At 34.7% G+C, this 21,653-nt stretch overlaps 1 protein-coding gene across 2 annotated transcripts in view; it reads right to left on the reverse strand.

Moving 5' to 3' along the window:
- Window positions 1-2,018: 2,018 nt before the first annotated feature.
- The window catches only part of LRR (capping protein regulator and myosin 1 linker 1 leucine rich repeat protein), a 109,880-nt gene continuing 90,245 nt past the window's right edge, over window positions 2,019-21,653 (reverse strand). For both annotated transcript variants that reach the window (XM_081745064.1, XM_081745065.1), the window contains one exon: window positions 2,019-20,662. In XM_081745064.1, coding sequence (XP_081601190.1) covers window positions 20,620-20,662 — 43 coding nt within the window. In that variant the 3' untranslated portion in view covers window positions 2,019-20,619. The remainder of the gene's footprint in view (window positions 20,663-21,653) is intronic.

The following is a 21,653-nucleotide window of genomic DNA, read 5'->3' on the forward strand; positions in this document are numbered from 1 at the left end:
ACACGACAGTGACGGTGGGTACACTGTATATGCCTCTGGTTTCTCATAACGCCCGGATCCTAAGACCGTGGGAGTGGATTTCCTTTTATTTTTTGCCAGTATTTCAGTTCACTGATCTCTAGTAAATGATCCCACTAGCTTTTGGAACTCAATGATGTCGTAAAGTGGTTTTCTCTTCCAGTGGCATCCAAGGTTCGGATCCCGATAGCGCAATGTGGCTTTGTGAACTGGAACAGGTAACAGATGAATCCTAAACAATTATACATGTTTTTTTTCTTTACAGGGACATACGGTCTTCGAACCAAGGAATACTCTTATAAATTAGCTCGTCCCGAGCAGAGACAAAGTTCCAAATTAGGAAAATAAGGTTTGAACTCCCTGTAACATTATAAATTGGCTTATCCCTCACAGGGACATGTAAGGTTTGAACTCCCAGTAACGTTATAAATTGGCTTATCCCTCACAGGGACATGTAAGGTTCGAACCGGGATATATGGTAATTGAACCACTACCATTATATAGTATGTAATACTTCCTTTCATTTTAAGCATTTCGAAGATTTTCATAATTTAGTAGCGTCCCGGATTTTCATTTTTGAAATATATCAAACCCTAGTGGAATCGAAACGTCGTATTAAGTTCAAATTTCTATGCTCCCACTGTAACATTTCTCCAAAGAAAGAAAAAGAAAAGAACATCAGCTTTGGACTTTGTGAAACAGCTGATCACTCATTTAAGCATACAGTTGGCTACTATGAATTATGTTAGTAGGTCAGGTCAATGTAACTTAGTTCTTCATTTGTTCATTGGAATATTAGTAACGCCACCTAGGAATTGTGGCTGAAGTGACAACTACCGATTTGCGTCAGAACAGAAAACAAGGTAACGAACGATGGATCGAGAAAAATTTAATGGTGCTTTGTTAAATTAAACAGGGAATTGTGTAACTATATTGTGTGTTTTGGAATTAACCTAATGATCCGTTCATAATGTAGTGTTGAATATCGCCTGGAATGTGATAGTAATGTATTTGTGAGTGATTTAATGTAGCATATTCAGCAGAAACTGTTAAGTATATTTGAAATTTTTAACCTATTCTTTTGCCCTTTTTGGATCAATGATACTTCGTTTCTGGTGGATGTGTTCCATCAGGTCATATGTAACTATTCCTTGTAATATTAAATTCTATTTTGAGTTTATTAAGTATAAAGCTTTGGCATTAAATTGGAAATTAGTGCAAAAATCTATTTTGATAGATTTGTCGGACAGTAAATTTAGAGCGTTAAACTGTGAAATTGTTCGCGCTACTACCAGAAAGTTTTGAAAGGGGAAGAATTACGTTTTTATGTTGTTATATTGTTTACTATATTTAAATGGTTGTTACAATTTTGATTTATTACGTTTATTCATGAATAAATGTTAGTGTTATTGAAAAGTACTGAATATTTCTTGAAAATTGGATTCTTGCCTATAACTCCGCATCAAAGGGAATATGTTTCGAACCCTTTCAAGAATAGCACTTTACCCGTTTTGGTGCATTGCTGGTGCACCACCACGAATCAAACCTGGAACCCAGTGCACCAAAGCCGTGCATGTTAACCACACACCAACGAGGAGGGTTTCAGGAAGGAGGAGGATGATGATTCTCATCTTTTCTTTATTGTTATTGTGGTGATAACATCTCACATAGGGGTGCTATCACTACTATATGATGTTCTAATTTTGAGATGTCAAGGTCCAGTAAAACACACACTAATGAAAAAAAAATCATAATAGACTTCCACGCCCGTGTTATACAGCCTTGATACTGAAACCAGATGTCACAGCATGGGAGGGATTTAAGATAAAACATCTGATTTTTCTGGAGCCACTTTATTAATAAACTGAAAAACATTACCATACAACATTCCACATGGCATTTTTTTTTTTTTTTTTTTTTTTTTTTGTTTATAACATACGCGTTCAATGCATTTATGAAGTGAAAAATATGAACCCAGATGAACACAGAAGTCAGTTCAGTTCAGATAGAAAAACGATTTTTTTTTTTTTGAACCTGACAGTTCTTGCTACCATTGTGTCCGCTTGCACAAAGTAACATCAATACTCTCTCTCTCTCTCTTTTTTTTTTTTTTTTGAAAGTAGAAAACGCTCCATACCTGTTACTATGTAGCTTATATATTGGATACCTCAGAGAACAGTAACAATGTCCTTCACTCACTCACACTCGTTTCAGCCGACTTTTTATCCATCATTTACAGAAGTATTTACGTCATTCAATTATATATTTTAACACGCGCCACAATAATTACTTCTATGTGGCTAAAATACATTTATGAATATACACAATTAAATATCTCTCTTTCTACAAGTACTACAGGAAATTTCTTCACTTGCTACTAGATAAACTAAAACACTCAATTTTTTTATACAAGTAACAGTAAATATACACACAATTTACAATAATTAATATTTATATATTTATATAAATAATAATAAACTTAATTCTAAAAACAAATATACATAATTTACTCTAAAATAACTTATATATAATATATATATATATATATTTATAATTTCTTTAAATTCCATTTATTATTCTCAACTACATTGAACAAAATGCCCTTTTAACAATTTTCTCTTTTCTTTTGTTTTTGTACAATAAATCTCTTTCTTTTAACGCTCGGGCAATGGCAAAGCGCTTTAAATTTGTTCACAATGGGGAATATTAAAAACTCATATAGAGGAGAAGTCTTTTCTTACTCTAACAATAGGTATCCTACATGGTTTAATCTCTATAAATTTATATATGACTATACTATCTTTTGACTACTTGTCTTAGTGGAATGTTCATGCAAAAAAATGGTGACACTGGTTCCAGCGAAGAAGTGAAGCTTGTGATTACGTAGCGTCTACACCATTCACAATACAATACTTCCATTTCAATTACATTAAGCCTTTATGCCGATTGTAAATTCAGCATTAGAAAATATTCTCTGCGCAAACCTCCAACGAAAATTTACTCCCATTTTTGTTACAAAACGACAATCCTTACAATTTCGCTCAAATATCGTTATAATTGTAAATAAGGTTGTTTACAAAGAAACTATAAAATCACACAGTAAATTCAATCATTCCTGTGATTTTAAAGAAAAAATAAGTAACGACTAAAAAAAAAGCAAAGAAAAGTTTTGTACCAGAAAAAAATGTAGAACATTATTATTATGTAAAAAATACGGATAAAAGCATTAAAAATAAATCAAAATAATACAATAGCTACAATACTTTTAAAAAATTACGTCTACGGCTAGCTGTCAGATTCGTGGACCAAATGCAGTCTTCAACCTGATGTTTACAACAGACAAATAAACCCTACGTATTTGTTTTATCTGGCAAACGAAGTAGCACTGCGATTATTAGATTCCAAGACAAGTATATCATTTTTAGCGTTAATCATCTTTTAAGCAGACCCATATTTTCGCATTTAAAATTACGTTCAAAAATATTTTTTTAAAAAACAATGTACATATAGAAAATATGATATACTGTCAGTAAAAGAATTATTATTTCTTTTTGAAGACATTTGTCAATAAATCAACCATCGTAACATTTCAAATTCAGACTGTGAACCACTAAACTAAAAGGGATGTGCCAAAAACGCTCTTCCCTACAGTATTTTCAAACTGCTGAAAATTATTTATTTTGTCAGTATCTTACTGCAATTATTACACAGTCTTTCAATTCTCGTATCCTACACAAACCTGAGTTGATATGCCTGACTGAGGTAACTAAAGTGAGTGCCACGAACGAAGTCCGATATCTATTGCTTCACACTAACAAACTGCTGTCATAACTATCCCTGCCAACAAACATCGGCTGCAAGCATGGATGTCCGCAGGATTTTTCGCAGGGAAGGCAAAGTCTGTAGTGGTATGATTCCCGATTTTTTAAAAAATATATATGTATGACCTTTTGGTATCTAAGGAGAATCTCTAGATAACGAAAGAGAAAGGAACGTGGAAACGAATCAACCGCGACTGATTTTTGTGATACCATTCCACTATTAACCTGAACGAGGAAAAATCCTGAATATATCTTGAATTGCATCCGCACACGGCTCCAGAATCTCAGTGTATATTGCCGCTATCACGAATTCAATAATGGAAACAGGCATTATTGCAGTATTTAGAGGATGATCAGCCCTACTCTTTTGATCACAGTTCCTAGTTGCATCCACATGTTCAACAGCCTCCATAATCACTGTATCGTCTTCAGTAAAAAGAGAAATGCTTTTGTGCACTTCTTTATGTGCAGTACGAACGCATGTTACTGAAAAACATTTTACAACAACTCGGGTTGGACGAATGATACAGGTACTGTCTAAACCAGGTCATACGTAATGTTTATGAGCAGTAGTTTGAATTACGAACCACACAATGGAATGTTTTTTCGTCGAGGATGCGAAATCTCAACTTATTAATTCTGCTGAAACATATCCTAACATCTTATCTCGTGTAAACTCCAATGATACATACATGTACTTAGAAAAGCCAAGGCTTCCACATTTTCTACTTCATTCTTGATACTGAATAAATTATTTTAAATATCTGTTCTCTTTATGATGTGTTGTGATATCTGAATGAACAAAGAGGATTGTTAAAGAAGCTAAATACACCAACACCAGACCAGCCTGCACAGACATCGGACTTAGTTCCTAGCGCGCACGACAAATGCTAAACGCTTCACTTGCTTTGGATGCAAGTATAAAATATACAAATTGATGGTCCACTACAGAAATACTAATAAAGAAAGTGTTTTTAAAAAAGAATGCAATGAATTAAAAAAAAGGTCTGTATAATGATGAATCAACTAACAAAATGTGAGAAGTCATAGACTGACTAGATGTCCAACACTTCCTGGACAATTTCTACCTTTCTGAGAACCTAGCTCTGAGCATTCGAAAAATGTACTGAAATGTCCTACTTTTAAGGATGAAGGAGAAATAGCTTTTGATGACAGTGTGTTATGATTTCACTGTTAAGATTTATAAACTCTTATTTAGAGGAATATCAGATACCACTTGCTAACATTAACTTCCCATGAGAAATTGGTTAATAATTTTAGTATATAATCTATTGAAAAACACTCAGAACTTATTAAAATAGCAGAAGACTTGGTTTTTAATTCCAAACCATGTCAATAACGTTGTTTCAACACAGAATCTGTAAAAAGTACTCTAATAGCAGGGGCCATGACGCAAAATACTCATTAAAATGAATAATTAATATTAATTAGAACCATGCAGCAACTAGAAGTTTCTGTAAAAAGTTAAGTTTGAGGTTTTGTGCTTTGCAACACCAAGGTTATGACAGACTGGACCTACGATTGAAGTGGGCAGCTGGTGAGAGCGAAGACAAACCTCCACAGTATAGAGTATTCCCCACTATATTATCTTGCCTATAATAATTTGATTACAGGACCAAGTCATCAGCCCAGACTTGTGCTGAATGTATATAATTTATTCAACGAGAACATACTTTAATCATGGCTGTGCAATGAAGAAAGAGATGGGTCAGACCATTAAGTTAGAACCATTAAGAAAGTTTTAAGTCTAAATACTGCTTGAGGGGTGCGTTGGATAATGTTCGTAGTTCAATACAATTTTAAACATCTTGATTATCACGACTTTTATCAATATGTACTAAACAAAAGTAAAAAGATTACACGAGGCAAAAAGCCTACCTGTGCATATGAGGAAGAGATTTGTAAAATGAAATTTTTCAGTTTTATGTCCCACGCATATACCATGTAGGCTGAAACTGTGATGATCAGAGTGGATGAACTAATGGAACAGTGGGAGAACTCCGAGAAAATCCACGCACATGGTATTTGTTCACCATGAAGTTCACTTGGAGCGAGCTGGGATCGAACCAGGGACCACGTGCACGAGAGGTGAACGTTCTTCCACCAAGCCAGGTAAGAGATTTGTATGGAGTGTAATTTTGTACAGTTGTGAATCGCGATGTTGCATAAATATTCCCAAAGTGAAATGGATCGAGAAAATAGAAGATAAAATATTCAGGAAAACAGGAAAAAAAAAAGATTAGAAGCAATAAAAAAAAAAACAGGAAGACAATTTGGTTGAAGCATACATATACTGCGTCGGAATTGTCTTCAGAAAACATACAACGAAAAAGAGATAAATCAGAAACGAAATCTTTCAGTTTTACGTCCCACGCATATGCCGTGTGGGCTAAAGGAGATGTGGAATGAACAAAATGAGAGAAAACGGGGAAACCCCTAGAAAATCCACGCACAGTGTTTCTCCACCATAAAGCCCAATTGGCACGAGGTAGCATCAAACAAGGGACCTCAGGCATCAGAGATAAACGCTCTATCTATGAACCATTGCAGCGCCAAGGAAAAAGATCGAAGTGCTTTGTGCTGTGAAAAACAGAAAAATACATACATATCAACGAAAAGGCACAGGACAAAGAAATGGAGCGCATCTAATTACAACTTGTAGTAACATAGTTATTTTATTAAGAAGAATAAAATAAAAGTGAAATACTCTTAGCAGAAGTGCATTTTTAATCTATCAATTAATGCGAGAATATCAAACTGTACAATGATTCCGCGTAACTACCAAAGTTACTCTTGTTCAGTGCATAATTACACAAATTATACATTCGTACCTTCTCACCTAGCCTATTTATTAGAATGAAATCAGTCAGTCTACATTAAGATCTCATCGGTTTATTCAGTACAAGCTGAATTTTGTTGCCCGACGAAGTGTTCTATCTTTTACGTCACAGTGTTCCTTAACTGGTCATATCGTTACTCTACAAATGAATCACAATATAGTATTACAAATACTTGCACAAAATTTGGTTTTATCAAAACAAATAAAGAAATGAAAAATACTGAGATGAGAAAACTTAGTTTCTCTGCTACTCACGTGTCTGTTCAGTCATCACGGTTGAAATACACTGACTGCAGTTGGTTGCTATTTCAATTGACTTATTTCTTAAACGTCTACACAAACATATATAAAATAACACAAAAATTATAACAGGCCTTTTTTGTGATAGTCCAGAAACCTACTAGTAAGTACAACTAATATCACGAAACGAACAGGTTCGTTAACTAAGGATTTGTACAGTCTCCAACAAAAATGGTAAAACACACCGTACATTTCCCTTCTGAACAACTTTGAAATCGGTCGATCAATTCAGATTCAGCTTTCTTTTACGCAGAGGGAATATTATTTTCTGTATAGTACACAGAACTACATTCTAATTGTAAAATGAAACTACTGTATCTTTATAATTGCGTTTTTTTTTTCTATTCGAACCAACTTATGATGTCTATATTTAATCCGCTAAATCTTCTGTGGTGATTTGTTTTCGGGGGGAGGGGCTCCTTGTGGCAACCAAGTACGAATTTTCTGCCATATTATCTTTTTTTCTTGTTTTATAAATACCTAAAATCCAACACCAAAAATTCTGAAACACCTACCTCCCCCCTCCCCATTACAGAGTATGCTTGACTTCTGTGCATTTCACTGTCAGTAAGTATCGACTTCAGCGATGTGTAAAATTCTTGGCATGATGACTCAACTTGTAGTATAAAATAGAGATTGGTATGCATTAGACACTTCGAGATAACGTAGATAATAATTTAATAGCACTGCTTTTTTCTCTTTTCTTTCTTTTCCTCAGGGTACTATCATATGAACAAATACTTGATTACCATCTTCCACTTCTTTGCACATGAGATAAAAACCATTGAAGAAACTTCGGTAGTATATGAAAGATACGATCCAATATTTTGTGAAACTTTGAGGCTTTGTTATCTAATACGCGTAAATGTTTGATATAATCTTATTGTTTATCAAGACTGTCTTCATTCGCATTTAATTTAGGCCATTTAGTTCTTAGGAATTACTAGCAGAAGCGCGTGCTCTTCGCATAGAAGGAATAGTGTATATGCACAATCTTTGAAAGTAATGAAAAGTGTGAAGTATGTAACAACGAGGAAGAAATTCGTATTACTCCCTGAAAGGCGTGCAACCTGGACGACAGGAAGAACGACTGGGTTGCCTACCTCACAGAAATAAAGGTTTACTATACATAACTTTTGACCCTCCACCCCTCTGAGTCTAAAATTGAGAAAACGGCTTCGTACATAATAAAATTTGCTGAAGATCAATGTGCTTACAAAATTTGGTCGCTTTACGTGGTATGGAGCCTGGCGCTTTACGAATCAGAGACGTGGACGTTGAGAAAAGCTGAAATATCCAAGCTGGAAGCATTTTGAAATGTGGTGTTGGCGCAGAATGCTGCACATATCATGGACCGAAAGGAAGAAAAATAATGAGGTACTAAAGGAAGCTAATAAAGGACGACAGATCGTGAAGATAATAGAAAAAAGAAGAAACAGAATGCTTGGCCATCTTATTCGGCACTCCAATTGGATCACCTTGCTGATAGTGGGAAAGGCAGAAGGAAAACCTGGAAGAGGAAGACCAAGGATAGAATATCTAGATGCAGTTATGAAGAAGAGACCTTATCGAGATATAAAACAGCTCTCCCCAGGAGGAGAAAAGTTTTAAAATTTCCATGTTGCCCATCAACCTATGGTTGAGGTGAACAAGAAGACGTGACTATTCATAGGCCAGTCTTACGATATACGACGACGTTTTACAAATAATGTTCGCTTCCTTAATGGTGTGTTTAGATAACCCGAAAACAGCAAACACCAAAAGCGCATTCTGATAGTGAAAGCTGAACAAATACTTAACATGTTTCAACTGTTTCTGATGTTGGATTTTACGTATTAAAGAAAAGAATGTAACATTTCGGAAAATTTGTGCTCATCTGTCGTAACAAGATGAAGTCCAGAAAAAATCCACAGAAGACACCGGATGAAATATGGGCATCATAAATTAGTTAATTGTCTGAATAAGAAAAGAACACGAAACTTTATGCATTCTGATTGGTCTATTCGTTCGAAACTTATTCACAAAGATCATATAGGGTGTGGATTACCAGTTCTGCCCATGACTGTACCTTAAGCAGTCTACTTCTATCATGAAAAGCGAGAACTAAACTAGTTATTTAACAACTATTTAGCAAAGTATATGAACAAAGAAGTCTGAAACCATTTGATTTGTTGTCTATTCTATTACGAGTGAGCTGTATCCCTGAGAAAAGACGGCCACGTCAAGAAAATAATTCTTTGTGAAAGAAAGCGAATAGGGAGATGGCGGCATTTGTATAATGAAAAATTTCGTCTTTTTCGCAAAACAGTATGAGATCTTCACGTGGAATCGGCAGTTCAAACGAACATGATCGAATATTTAAGGAAGTATCGAGAATTGCGGGGAGACATATGCACCATTTAACATAGTATTTATCTGTTCTCTTATTGGTTCCAGACTTCATAATAGTAGTTGAACAGTCGCTGAAAAAAAGTTAATATCTATCCTACACATCAATATGTTCATAATTTCGTAACAAGATGAAGCAATTTGAGGCAATTTCTTTAACGTGACGGATCGTATTTCTTTCAATTTTATATAAAGACAGTATCCGATACATTTTTAATACTATTTTCTAATAGTGACAGTGTGAGCACCAATGTGCAATCCATCTTTAACGATTATATCGGAAGTTCAAAATCGTCTACACACAACCGTTAACGTAAAAATAAAATTGGGCCGGATTTTCAGTGTATAAAATAGTTATATTGTCGTTTACGCACAATTACTAATTTTCCCTTTAATTTTGCATAGATATTACATGTTATTTGTAAAAGTATTTTCAAGCAATAAGGAACTAGCGCCCAAGTGACGCTTTTACGTGATTCGTGTTTCACTTAGATAAATAAAATCTCCAATATTTTCACGAAATTTCTCCAAGAATCTTCCCCGTAAAAACAACCAGTGTATTAAGAGGCCAGTTGTTCAATTTTTCAATTTTAGAGCTCTTGCACCTAAAGAGCAAGAAGTTTTCACCGACTGAATTAACCTGTTGAAAAAATTCAGAGAATAAGTGACTGAAACCTATAAAATAAATACGACCCCGCCCCCCAACCACCACTTTTTAAAAATGATAATTCTTTTTAAGTTACTGAAAACCAGAGGCTCCGATTCCATGGGTGTTCCGGTCCTCGGGTACCCTCCAGAATTCTTGTGCGAATGCTCATTAGTCACACAAAAAGCGAGAGGAGAAATAAGAGAAAACCGAGAGAAGAACGGAAGCAAAGAAAAAAATAGGGGAAAATCCTTCGCCGTATTTCTTAAATGTTAGTAGGGCTCGATTTTTTTCATAAAGCAGAGACGCAGCAAATTTACCAGAAATGAAAAGACAGCGACGAGATCTAAGATTGAGGTTAGAAGGCTAGAACTTCAAGTTACGTCGCCATACTTTCATTCAAGGACATTTTCCACTGTGAAAAATAAACAACAACTCCATTTTCATTCAAAAATACCTAGAACTGGATTTTCAGGAGAGTTAACTTAAAAGATCCGCGGACCCTTCCCTCTTCGCGGGTTCTCTTGCTGTTTTTCAAAACCAAGAGCTCTTTCTGAAAACAATATTCATCACATTCGATTCGCCTTCAATTCAATTCTTTAAATTAATAATGGAAGGTAAGTTGTAGGATAGGTATTCACTTTCAGCTGGAGAGTGTACATAGAATCTCGCAGAGATATCGATGTATATTACTAGTCGCTTATAATTAATAAAATAGTATACAGAAAATAACGTTAAAAAATAAAAATAAGCCAGCTTAACTTCGTGTAAAAAGCACGCCATTTTGAACAAAAAATAAGAACAACTATTTTTTTTTTTAATTACTTTTAACAATCTCTTCCTTGTCAAGTGGATAGAAGCTTTCTTGTCAAATAAAGTACAATAATTACAGGTTGTTAAAGAAAGAATAAAAAGCAACCAACACTAAGTACTTTCTCATAAAAATAGTATCATCACAATCAGTAGCAAATTTACTCCTTCGAACATGTTCTCGAGAAATAAACTTTTGTATTAAAATTAATTCACTAAATTATAAAGTCAACACGTATTTCTGGTATTTGACCGTTAAAGACAATCTGTATCAACAGCACTTTATTAAATTTATGAAATATGTTGATTTGTATGTCAAAACTATTATGCAAAACAAGTTTAAACGGAAGTACATTACTAGTATACTAATACGAGTTAATAACAATAAATTGTGGCATCATTCAGATATCATAATGATTATAATGTTACACAACATATGTATTTGTTGTATTTTGGCCTTTTCCTCCTCAGTAATAAACCAAATATCGTATTATTATGCATTAGAGTTTCTTAGAATCAAATATATCCCATCCATCTGGCAAACAGGAAGAATTCACAGACACAACTATACCATTATAACACAAAGAATGAGTTAATACTAATGGGAAAAACTTACGCCTAGACTTAGCTGACATACTTAAATACATTATGTTAATAGTTTCTTTGATTTCAGAGTTGTCGACTTCAAACTTTGTTGTTTTGTGAGAAAAATTTCAATGCCATCAGACAGAACAATCTAAACTTCCCTAACAAAGAAAACAATAAATGTGGAATATAAAATAATTGAATTATAACTTCGTCTAATGTATGACCTTCTAGCATCGAACATTTTAGCCTGAGAGAAAGAGTACATTAATATAGAAAAACAGCATATTCAAATACTGAAAACATGAAAATTTGTTTTACATATTCCAAAGTCTGAACCCTGAAGTAACTATACGTGTCATGAACGAGTGAAACAAAAAGACAGATGCAGGGAGAAGAGCGGGTGTTAATACAAATAAGTACGGAAGAGTGAATTTATTATTTTGAAACTGCTTATGCACTTAAACTCCACAAACATTTTTCGCTCAGTATCACTAATAAATTTTAAAATTCCCGTTGAATTGTAGTAGTAATAAACATACTAAACGGATTAGTAGTATGGTTGAAAAAAAATATATATATATGAACTGTGTATGAAGAAATAAATCTAAATGGTATGCTAAAGTAATCAGTGTTCTTATGTCTTATGAAACAACATGCAGCTTTTGTCATCAGACTGGCAAAGTGCAATGTAACCGTTCCTACTTAAGTCATTTAACCTCTCAAAAATTGAATATCCGTTCTATCTAGATAAAAAAAGCACGATAAATATTCATATTTGGGTTCAACACATACATAAAACAGCCCACTCTCCCCCCGCAGCCGTTCCACATTTATTATTTAAATATCTTTCTCAATGACACTCAAAGCCACTTTCTACACACTTTCCGTATTCTTTCGTGTGCTTACAGCCGTCTGCACAAACGACATTTAAACTAAACGAGTTGAAAATGATTTAAATTAAGTGTACTGACGGTCATAAATGATTTCGTGGTTCGTCCACTCGACCGAATTTAACTTGTGAAATTTTCTTATAAAGAGCAGGCACTGATATAATACCAAACAACAGAAAACAGAACAACGTCACAAACGATGATGGTGGAAGAAAATCATGATAGTATGTTACAAATTATACTGATGCTGAAACACTTATGGACGGTGAAATAGGGCAACTTTGATCTAGCATGCTCATACTGACGAGATCGAGTGACTGGAAGACGATGAATTACGGGTGGAAATCATGTATATTCCGACCAGTAGCTTATTTAGACTTTCGACAAGACGGAAATATACAAGAACATTTCAGTCATGGGGACTGTTCTTCAGGCATTGGAGAAGAACCACAACAGAATAGAGATGGCAATTTTACAACCAGAAACTCACTAGGGTGGAGACTCACTATCATCAATGGAGCTCGTTTACCTTATTGGACTCGTGTTCTCTAAGGACTCATACTTAAGCCCTGCCTTGCTATCCACTTATAGAGCCAGGGGCTTACCACAAATCATTCAGCACATACGAGCGACGATGTGCGTGTATAGGCGTCTGCATCCTTTTGACAAAGCTCGTGTACAGACCGGCTTTATTCCAGAATATTTTGTCTGTAAGAGAAGGAGGGAATTATAATGTAAAGGAGCTGCACTATCATACTATTTGCTGAAAGACGTGCCTATACAAGTAGCATATAATCGTAATCTAACTTATTTGGAACGCGGTGGGAGTATACCTGCTAGAAACACTAGTACAGACCAAGGTACATCACGGGAGAAAGAGAGGAAGATTATGTCTAATGCGTTCCGCTTTAATCTACAGTGGACCCAAATGTATTCTTATCTGAGAAGAACCTGAGATCAAATTCAGGCCAACCAACGTCTTCGAACACGACAGTTATGAGAAGCGTTGGCAGGTCACGTACACTACTCCACCTATTTCACCACAGGGGAGTGGGACAATAACTGAGAGTTACAACATAATTGTGCAAAATAATATTTTGCTTTTCTAAAGTGATATTAGCTGACTGGATTTTTTTTAAAGCACTGTCACTATGTGACAACTACCGTATAATGTGGGATTCGTACCAGATGAGCAGCTCTAACACGGAACTCATTACTCGAGTCTTTCGCACCGAAAAGGGTAACATCTATCGTTTAGTCATGAGAGGAAACGCTTTTGAACAGAGTTGGTGTACACGAAGGGAAACGCTTATCCACAAGTTGAAAAGGAAATTGACATAGTTGGAACTGAGGAATTCGGCATTATGGGATGGGCAGCGCGAATTCCTGATTAGAACCACATTAAACATGTTTGGATTCTCTTAGAAAACGGGTTGCGGATTGCCAGTTTTCCCAAAAGTTTGTCCGTGATCGAGAAGCAGTTTTGCTTCAGCAGTGGTATACACTGCTCCAAATATTAAGTGGAAGCTTACTTGTACTATGTGCAATACGAAATGCACAAATTAATCATACTGTGGTTACACCTATTTGAACCATTTGCACATGGTAAAATGGAAGGAAAGAAATGTTCCCACATAGTCGTTATTTCTCTTCTGCTACAGTGTTCTCATTATTAATTTATTTATATCCATTTTGTCGGTGAATACAGTTACAAATCGGATCGAGTGAAAATGTGCGAATCACTTTTTTTTTTTTTTTTTTTACTTTGTTTTTAAATTACGAATAATAGTGTGAAATGGACTAACACTCTGTCTAGCTACAGAACAAATAAGGCTAAAAGATGCATCTCCTGGCGAAAGTTGTTACAAGAAGTAAATGTTAAACTTTCAAATATACATAGATTGGATAAAAAGTAATGGCAATACTGTTCTCACGTTTAAGCGCTGTGTCTTGGCACTACAAGAATCCTGTAGCTGATAAGGGAATGTGAGGCGATAAATTGTGGCGAGGATAATGAGTGTGAGTTATTCAGTCGAAAGCAGTAATGCTGTAGAGAAGGAAAGTGGAATATGTTTCGGTGAGTGGATCAAAGTTGAAGTAGCACATGGGCGCAGTGCACAATAATGATTTCAGGGACTTGGTAACTATCTATTCGTCAAAATGAAGTAACTACTTCGCAGGAAGCACTACGATACAAGAAAAGCCATCATCCGTGCTATATAGCACTACGACTAAGATTGACGCGCTGACGGTGTACGACGCCTTTCATACGCGTGGCAGAAGGTGATAGAGAGGGGAGGCAATTCATTAAAGGAATGTAACATGTGTTCTTCAGTGCATAAAGCCAGGTACGAATCATAACAATGTATCCAGCCTTTGTACCTTGAAAAACGGCTGACCTAAATATGTTACTGTTAGCATTAGTAAGAGATTTCTTGAACTTTAGACAGTAAAGTATATAATAGTTTTTAGAAGGAACGAACTCTTCATACTTAAGACACTGCTGGACGTAAGATGTCATTTTGTTACATACACCCTAAGAGATATTAAATTCGAAACAAACAAATAGATCTTCATTTATTAATGGAATTATTACGCTCTTCATCAATTACTGTAAGTATTGACGTCATTTCTAGCTGTACCACTTATGTATCACTACACCTTATTTAATAAACGAAATTAAAGGTTTGGGTATTGCAAAACTATTGGGTCTTCTTTCTCAGTCTTAATTCAGAAGTTTGCTTTGTATTTTACTCTTAAGCAGGGCCGGTCCTACGCAATTTGGCGCCCCCTTTCTCCAGAAAGAACAAATCTTAAAAAAATAAACGATTTTAAGTATGCTATTCTATCATAAACGGGAGGGAAAGAGCAGTCGTACTCAGAAAGACCTAAACACTACAAATACAATCTCGTTTTGTCTGTTTTTTTCTTTTTAAATAATAATCTTTATGTTAGCGAAAGACAAAGCAAATACACCTGCAGAGGAAAGATGGTAATATTTTTTATATATAGAATGTAATATCGAGCTTCAATCTCAATATATCAGTTTGTAATTCCAGTGCAACTAGCTCTTTTATCTTTATTTCTTGATTTTCCTTTTACCTCTGTTAATTAATTAAAAAAAGAAAAAAAGAACATTTGTTCCCACCTTCAATGATAAGGGATTGTTTGTGACAAAGACAAGATTAGTTTTCATGCCAAAACTGTGGTAACTAATTAAATGGAACAGGTGTTTACTACTGTTCGAGAATTCAGTTCTTGTATTTGACGATAATCAAGAAATTCATGCTGGGATTTATTTGACTATTTGCCGTAGCACTGTCCATGTGACTTTAATCTAATGTGACCTAAACGTAATTTATAAATGTAGTATTTCAAACAGAAGGTCAGCTTAGTAAATTTAACTACCATCATCATGAAATCTATTTCCAACAAGAAATATTTATTTCAAATAATATAGTTATGACAGATTTTGACGCCCCGTGCAAATGCAAGTGTTGCGCACACAGTAGAGCCAGCCCCGTTCTTAAGGAGTTTGATCCTAATGTAATTGGCTTCAAATAATTATTGATAAATGCTAACGGGTATTTGCATCCTTAGTCCTCATCTTTTCAACTTATGTTAATCGGGCTCATTTTCTTTACAGTACAGACGAAAACAGTTAACGATTAGAATATAGGAATTTCAGCTTATAGAAGCCAAGAAACGGTTGCGAACTTGACTCCCGCGCAATCGAAGTACCAACATAAATGAAAAAGAAGACAGCCAATGGTGCAAATGTAACCACATTGCTATATGGTTTAAAATACTTCTAGCTCGCTTAATTTAAAAGTTGTTTGTGCATACAGCCGTTAGAAAAGTAATTTACCTCTGTCCTTAACAACTGTCAAAATCTTAAGTTTTATGATTGTAATTCCTTATAAAGTCAAAACATAATTTACGGTCAGTCACACTTTTTGACTAGCTACATGTAAAATAAAAAATTTGTAAAATGGGTAACAAGATGTAAACGGTGTGTGAAGCACGCAATATCAAAATTAAATCCGTTCGTTTCTCTTCTCACTTAATCAGAAACGATCACATGATCAATACATACACACAAGTTGTATGTAAACAGAAGCTGAATAACAAACAAGAAGAAATGTACATAAATATATTTTCTCTCTCTTTTAATAATGTTAAGTGCTTTATGATTATCTCTGAAACCTTCTGAATGCATGAAATAAAAACAAAAGTAAATATTTAACAACACATATATGAACATAATTGAAAAAAACACTTCAAACGATTTGAACAATAGCTTGTTTCTATGTGATCGAAATCAATATTGAGAAATGTATTTGGACATAATAATCCGACTGGAGAATTTGCGTCATGAATTACAAGTAAAAATATAAAATACATAAATGTATACATGCTACTTCACGCATTAGTCTCATTTTAAAATATTGTTTAAAGACATACCATCCCATATACCTCATTTTCAAAGCAACTTTGTAATACATAGACCAATGTAAGTATTGTGCTTCTTTGATTATAAGCCGACACTGATTGTAAAAGCTAACTCCCAGAAATTAAAAACGAAAATAAATAATACTGAAGTTTATTAATGAAGCATACACATGCTATTTAATTGGATAAATTTCATGCTATTTAATGGCTTAGTCAGTTATCACTATCAAATGATTCACAGTCATCATTACTTATTCATTTAACTTGCTGTGAATACTTAAAATATTTGCTAAATCCAAATATGAACAATGTAAAATCTGCGTTTATTTTTTGGTAAAAACTCAAACCCACTACGATTAGATGAAAATCTACTGACTTTGCAACACTGAGTTTATACAATGCCAAAAACTAACTTCTGGCGATACTTGTTGGATTTTTTGCATTGCGCCAACAAAACAAGTCGTCTACTTTCCTGGTTGTGGTAACGATATTGTTTCTAAAGGAGGCGAGTTTCTCGAACAAACAAGGGGGGGGGGGGGGGGTTGGCTGGCTTATAATCGATTAAACAGTAACAGAGTTATTCTTTCTTCGTTAGTAAAACTCCGTTTTCTTGGTCATAAGTCAGAATAACATGTCTTAAATAACGTTACTAAAATAAATTTGAAAAAATAAAATTACTAATAAAACAATTGTTTCCCTATAGAACCCCAATGTCTTATTTCTACTAAGCATAATTTTAACAGTAACAGACAGTAAAAGACATTATCGAACCTTTTATTATTAAAATAATAATAATAATAAAATAAAGTTACTAAACGCTTTCTTAAGTAAAGATGCCATTCACATATTCGCCTCGTGGGTTTACAATAATAATAGTAATAATAATAAACACCCGTAGCCATATACCATTCAGAATGTCACAAATTTCATTAATACAATACCGCATTCCATGTATTACACACAATCAAGTGAAATTCGTCCAAAGCTTCAATGATCAACGGTTCCTTTGCTTTAAACTACGTCTGTCTCGGAGAATTTTGTTATAAATAAATACCATAACTAAATACATTAGACTTTTTGATATTCCATCTGTGTTTTTACTTTTATGTGAACAGGCGTTATAAGAGCAACTCTCTGCCTGTATAATCACTCAGTTCAAATAAAATTAAACGTGCATGAAATATTAAGTCTACTTTATTATATTTCAAAGATTTCTGTGGAACTCGTGCTCCTTCGTGGCTAAGCGGTTCGAGTACACGCCTTTGGCGTGGGAGACTCGGGTTCGATTCCCGCCGGGAGCTCATGTGGTTCGGATTCCACGTTAATCAGTAGGTTCACGTTTCATATAGCCTCGATGCTCAACGGGACGTTAAAATCAACTCAACATTCTGTGGAACTTATATGGAGTATATAAATACTACAATATTCAACCATAATCTTACTCTTTAATACAGTTTTCAGAATTCAAATGTCGAATTTTCATTGAAGAGCAATAGTTAGTTACTTAACTATTTATTCAATCGCATGAAGTACACAAGGATGTTAGTATATGTTGAACTACCAAAGGCTCCTAACAAAATTTGTTCTATATTTTACTTAGGTGGGAGGGCGACGCGACATGACAAATCAGGCCACTCTAAGTGCAGCTAACGCCGTCTTGCCCTCAGCCCCTTAAACTGCGAGGCACGTCAACAAAATAAAGTGTACTAGGGCCCTCGCGGACAGAGAAAATTTGTTATTGATATGTTGGCTACACTGTCGTATAGCTTGGCTTCTACCCTTTCCAGCGAGCCCAACCACGTGTCAGTACGACCACAACTGTGGCCACAGTAACATCTTCCGTGAAAGATGTCGATAAAACCTGCCGCCAAATGGGAGATTCGCAGCGTTATCCGTTATCTCGTTGTGAAGGGAAAATCTTCGTCTGAAGTTTTTTTAATGAGAACAAGTCAATTTATGGCGAAGGCGTTATAAATCGTACGAATGTGTTTAAATGGTGTCGGGAATTTAAAAACGATCATACTGATCTGCGCAATGAGCAAAGGAGTGGAAGACCGTCGATTTTGACTGATTCGCTTCTTGAAAAAATTAAGGAGCTGTTCGTGGCGACCGCAGATTCACTTTGGATGAACTTTTCGGTCATGTTCCCACAAATCTCCAGATCTCTGCTGCATGAAACAATCACACAAACACTCAGATTTCATAAACTGTGTGCACGGTGGGTCCCAAAACAGTCGACAGATGCAACCTCCAAAGAGTTTTTGGAGCGGGATGAACTTGAAGGTGATGATTTTCTGCACTCTATTGTGACAGGGGATGAAACTTGGGTTGCTCCGCCTTCAGATTATCATCTGTTCACCCCCCTGAAGATGCACTTGGATGGAAAAAAGTTTCAACTTACGAAGAAGTGCAGGTGAAGGTGAAGAATTGGGCAAAAGAAGCGGCGGTAGACTTCTTTCATGAAGGCATACAAAAATTATTCCTGGTCTCACTAAGTGCATCGAGAGGGTTGGCGACTACGGGGGAAATAGTTCACATATGTACTGATGTAACCATGTTTGGTTATAATAAATTTTTTGAAACCTACAAAAATCTAATACACTTATTTTCTGGATGTGCCTCGTACGATGTGCGTAAAGCGCACTGATCCTTCTAGAAGTGAATTTTTTTAACAGTAGACGTTTCGTACGAGAAAGTGAAGAACACGGCATTTCATTGTTTAAGTTACACTATTATCCACTTAACTGTTGATCCACTTAACCCTAGAATTAAGTTCTATCAATTCTACGACTCCTTCAGTCAATTTGTCTGTAGAAAATTAAGGTTTCCTAATTAATTTCACTTGACTGTCACGTAACACATTTCCTGCAAAGTATTCTGAACACTATACTTAACACAATGCACAAGAAACAAATACAATTAAAAAATATTTGTAGTAGTTTGTGGCATTATACTACATTTATAAAAATAATTTTCTGAATTGTCAACAGATGTTTTGTCAAGTCCAATTTAATTAAATACCATAAGACTAGAAACAAGCTATCGTCCCGCCCAAAATATAATTATAATTAATTAAATAATGATCAGTCAATCAGTAAACAATTAATACATACGGTAGTACAAAATAGTCATTCAGTAAAAGGGTAAAAAAAAGAAAAAAACTACGTTAGAAAATATACACAATAAAAATGCATATAAAAGTAATAAAAATAATAAAAGCTTGAGAAGAAAAATATTAACTCTAGAAAAAAAAGTTATTAATTCTCAAAAGAAAAATACTAATCCTAGAGAAGAGGTAACACATAACATCTAATACATTGAAATTTATTTTCACATATATATTCTTATTTTTTTTAAAAAAAGGAGCCTTCATTTTAGTTAAAAACGAAACTGGACAATTGCACACAGAGAAAGATTGCACAAATACTTCAAAGGCTTAAACAATAACAGAAATAATATACACATTAAGCTATCAACACGAAGAAAGAAATTATTTTGATTAAAATTAATAATAAATAATGTCTAAAGGCATTACTATATCTAAACTATAACCAACTAATATCTATATACAAGTAGGGGTGGCCATTTCTCTCCAAACCTCACACAACTTCTGACCCTTTGGAACTCTATGAACCTCAAAATGACGTAGCTTATTCATAGCTGTGAGGGTGCATACGGATGAGGTTGTACCTCAATCTCAATAAGTGGCCCACCTTTATGCACGAGTCAATATATATATATATATATATACAAGGAATTGATGTCTACAAAATATGTGATGGAATGTCCATTTTTGTTCGCCCAGTGGCAGTCCTTTCTCTCATGACTAGAGGTCTACGTACATCATCACTGCGCCATTTCACTCGAAGCGGATGTACTACACATTGAGCTGTTGAAGGCAGAAAAACCACGACTTAGAAACAAGCTCAGCACCTACGAGTTTTCACATTTTTTTTTTTTTTTTTTTTTTTAAACTGCCAACAACTGAAATCACCAATGACTTAAATTATAATTAAAATTCTAACATCATAGCCTCAAAAACCTATTCACTGAATTATAACATGGCACATATTGATTACCTATACAAAAACTCCAGGAACAAAACTACCTTACAGAGAAAATTTATTGAGTTCAAAACTTTCAATAGTTCTTCGTCTTTGATAAATAATTAAATGTGGAAAATGTTTTCTTTCTTTCCTTTCCACTCTAGGAATGATGTAATCACACAAATGATCTTTCAAATACGAAGTTTATATATCTGAACAGTGAAAGTTAAAAAAAACATATTTGCACTGTAACAGTATTCACTTTCGCACTCAAATTGGAAGAAATGTCGACCCTACTCCTCTACTTGTGTGAACTATCAAGTCTAAAAGTTTCAGTATTTATTTAAAAGGCGAAAACAACCATCATCTTGCTTTAACAAACTACCAATCTGTCAACACATTATTATTTTAAAAAACGACCTTTATATTTTAAAAGTTTTCTAGTTCCAGCAACTGAAATCAAATTAATACAATAAAATCTTCCCCTTCTTCCGAAACACAGACTCTTTCAATCGTTTGGAGAAGTTCACTTCAGTAGAACACATAGATAATATTTCCTTTGTGGTTGAAATATACAACCAATACAATAGACTCTCTTGCTTTGTAAAGCGAGCCTAAAAGAAGGCGTGTCTCTCAGCAATCCTCTCAAAGACGCATTACAGAACAAACGTGGGTAAAGAATGTTGTTATAAGTATTATATAACAGCTAACTGAACCATTTCTGAACTGAATACAACCCTCATTATAATTCCTTTCCTTAATTCTCATTTTCTCAAAGGCCACGTGCATCATTCTGACCAAGAGGAGGAGCTAATTTGATATTAAACAAGACGA

Source organism: Thermobia domestica, chromosome 18 (genome assembly GCF_964235325.1).
Source record: "Thermobia domestica chromosome 18, izTheDome1.hap1.1, whole genome shotgun sequence".
In the NCBI taxonomy this organism is placed as follows: Eukaryota; Metazoa; Arthropoda; class Insecta; order Zygentoma; family Lepismatidae; genus Thermobia; species Thermobia domestica.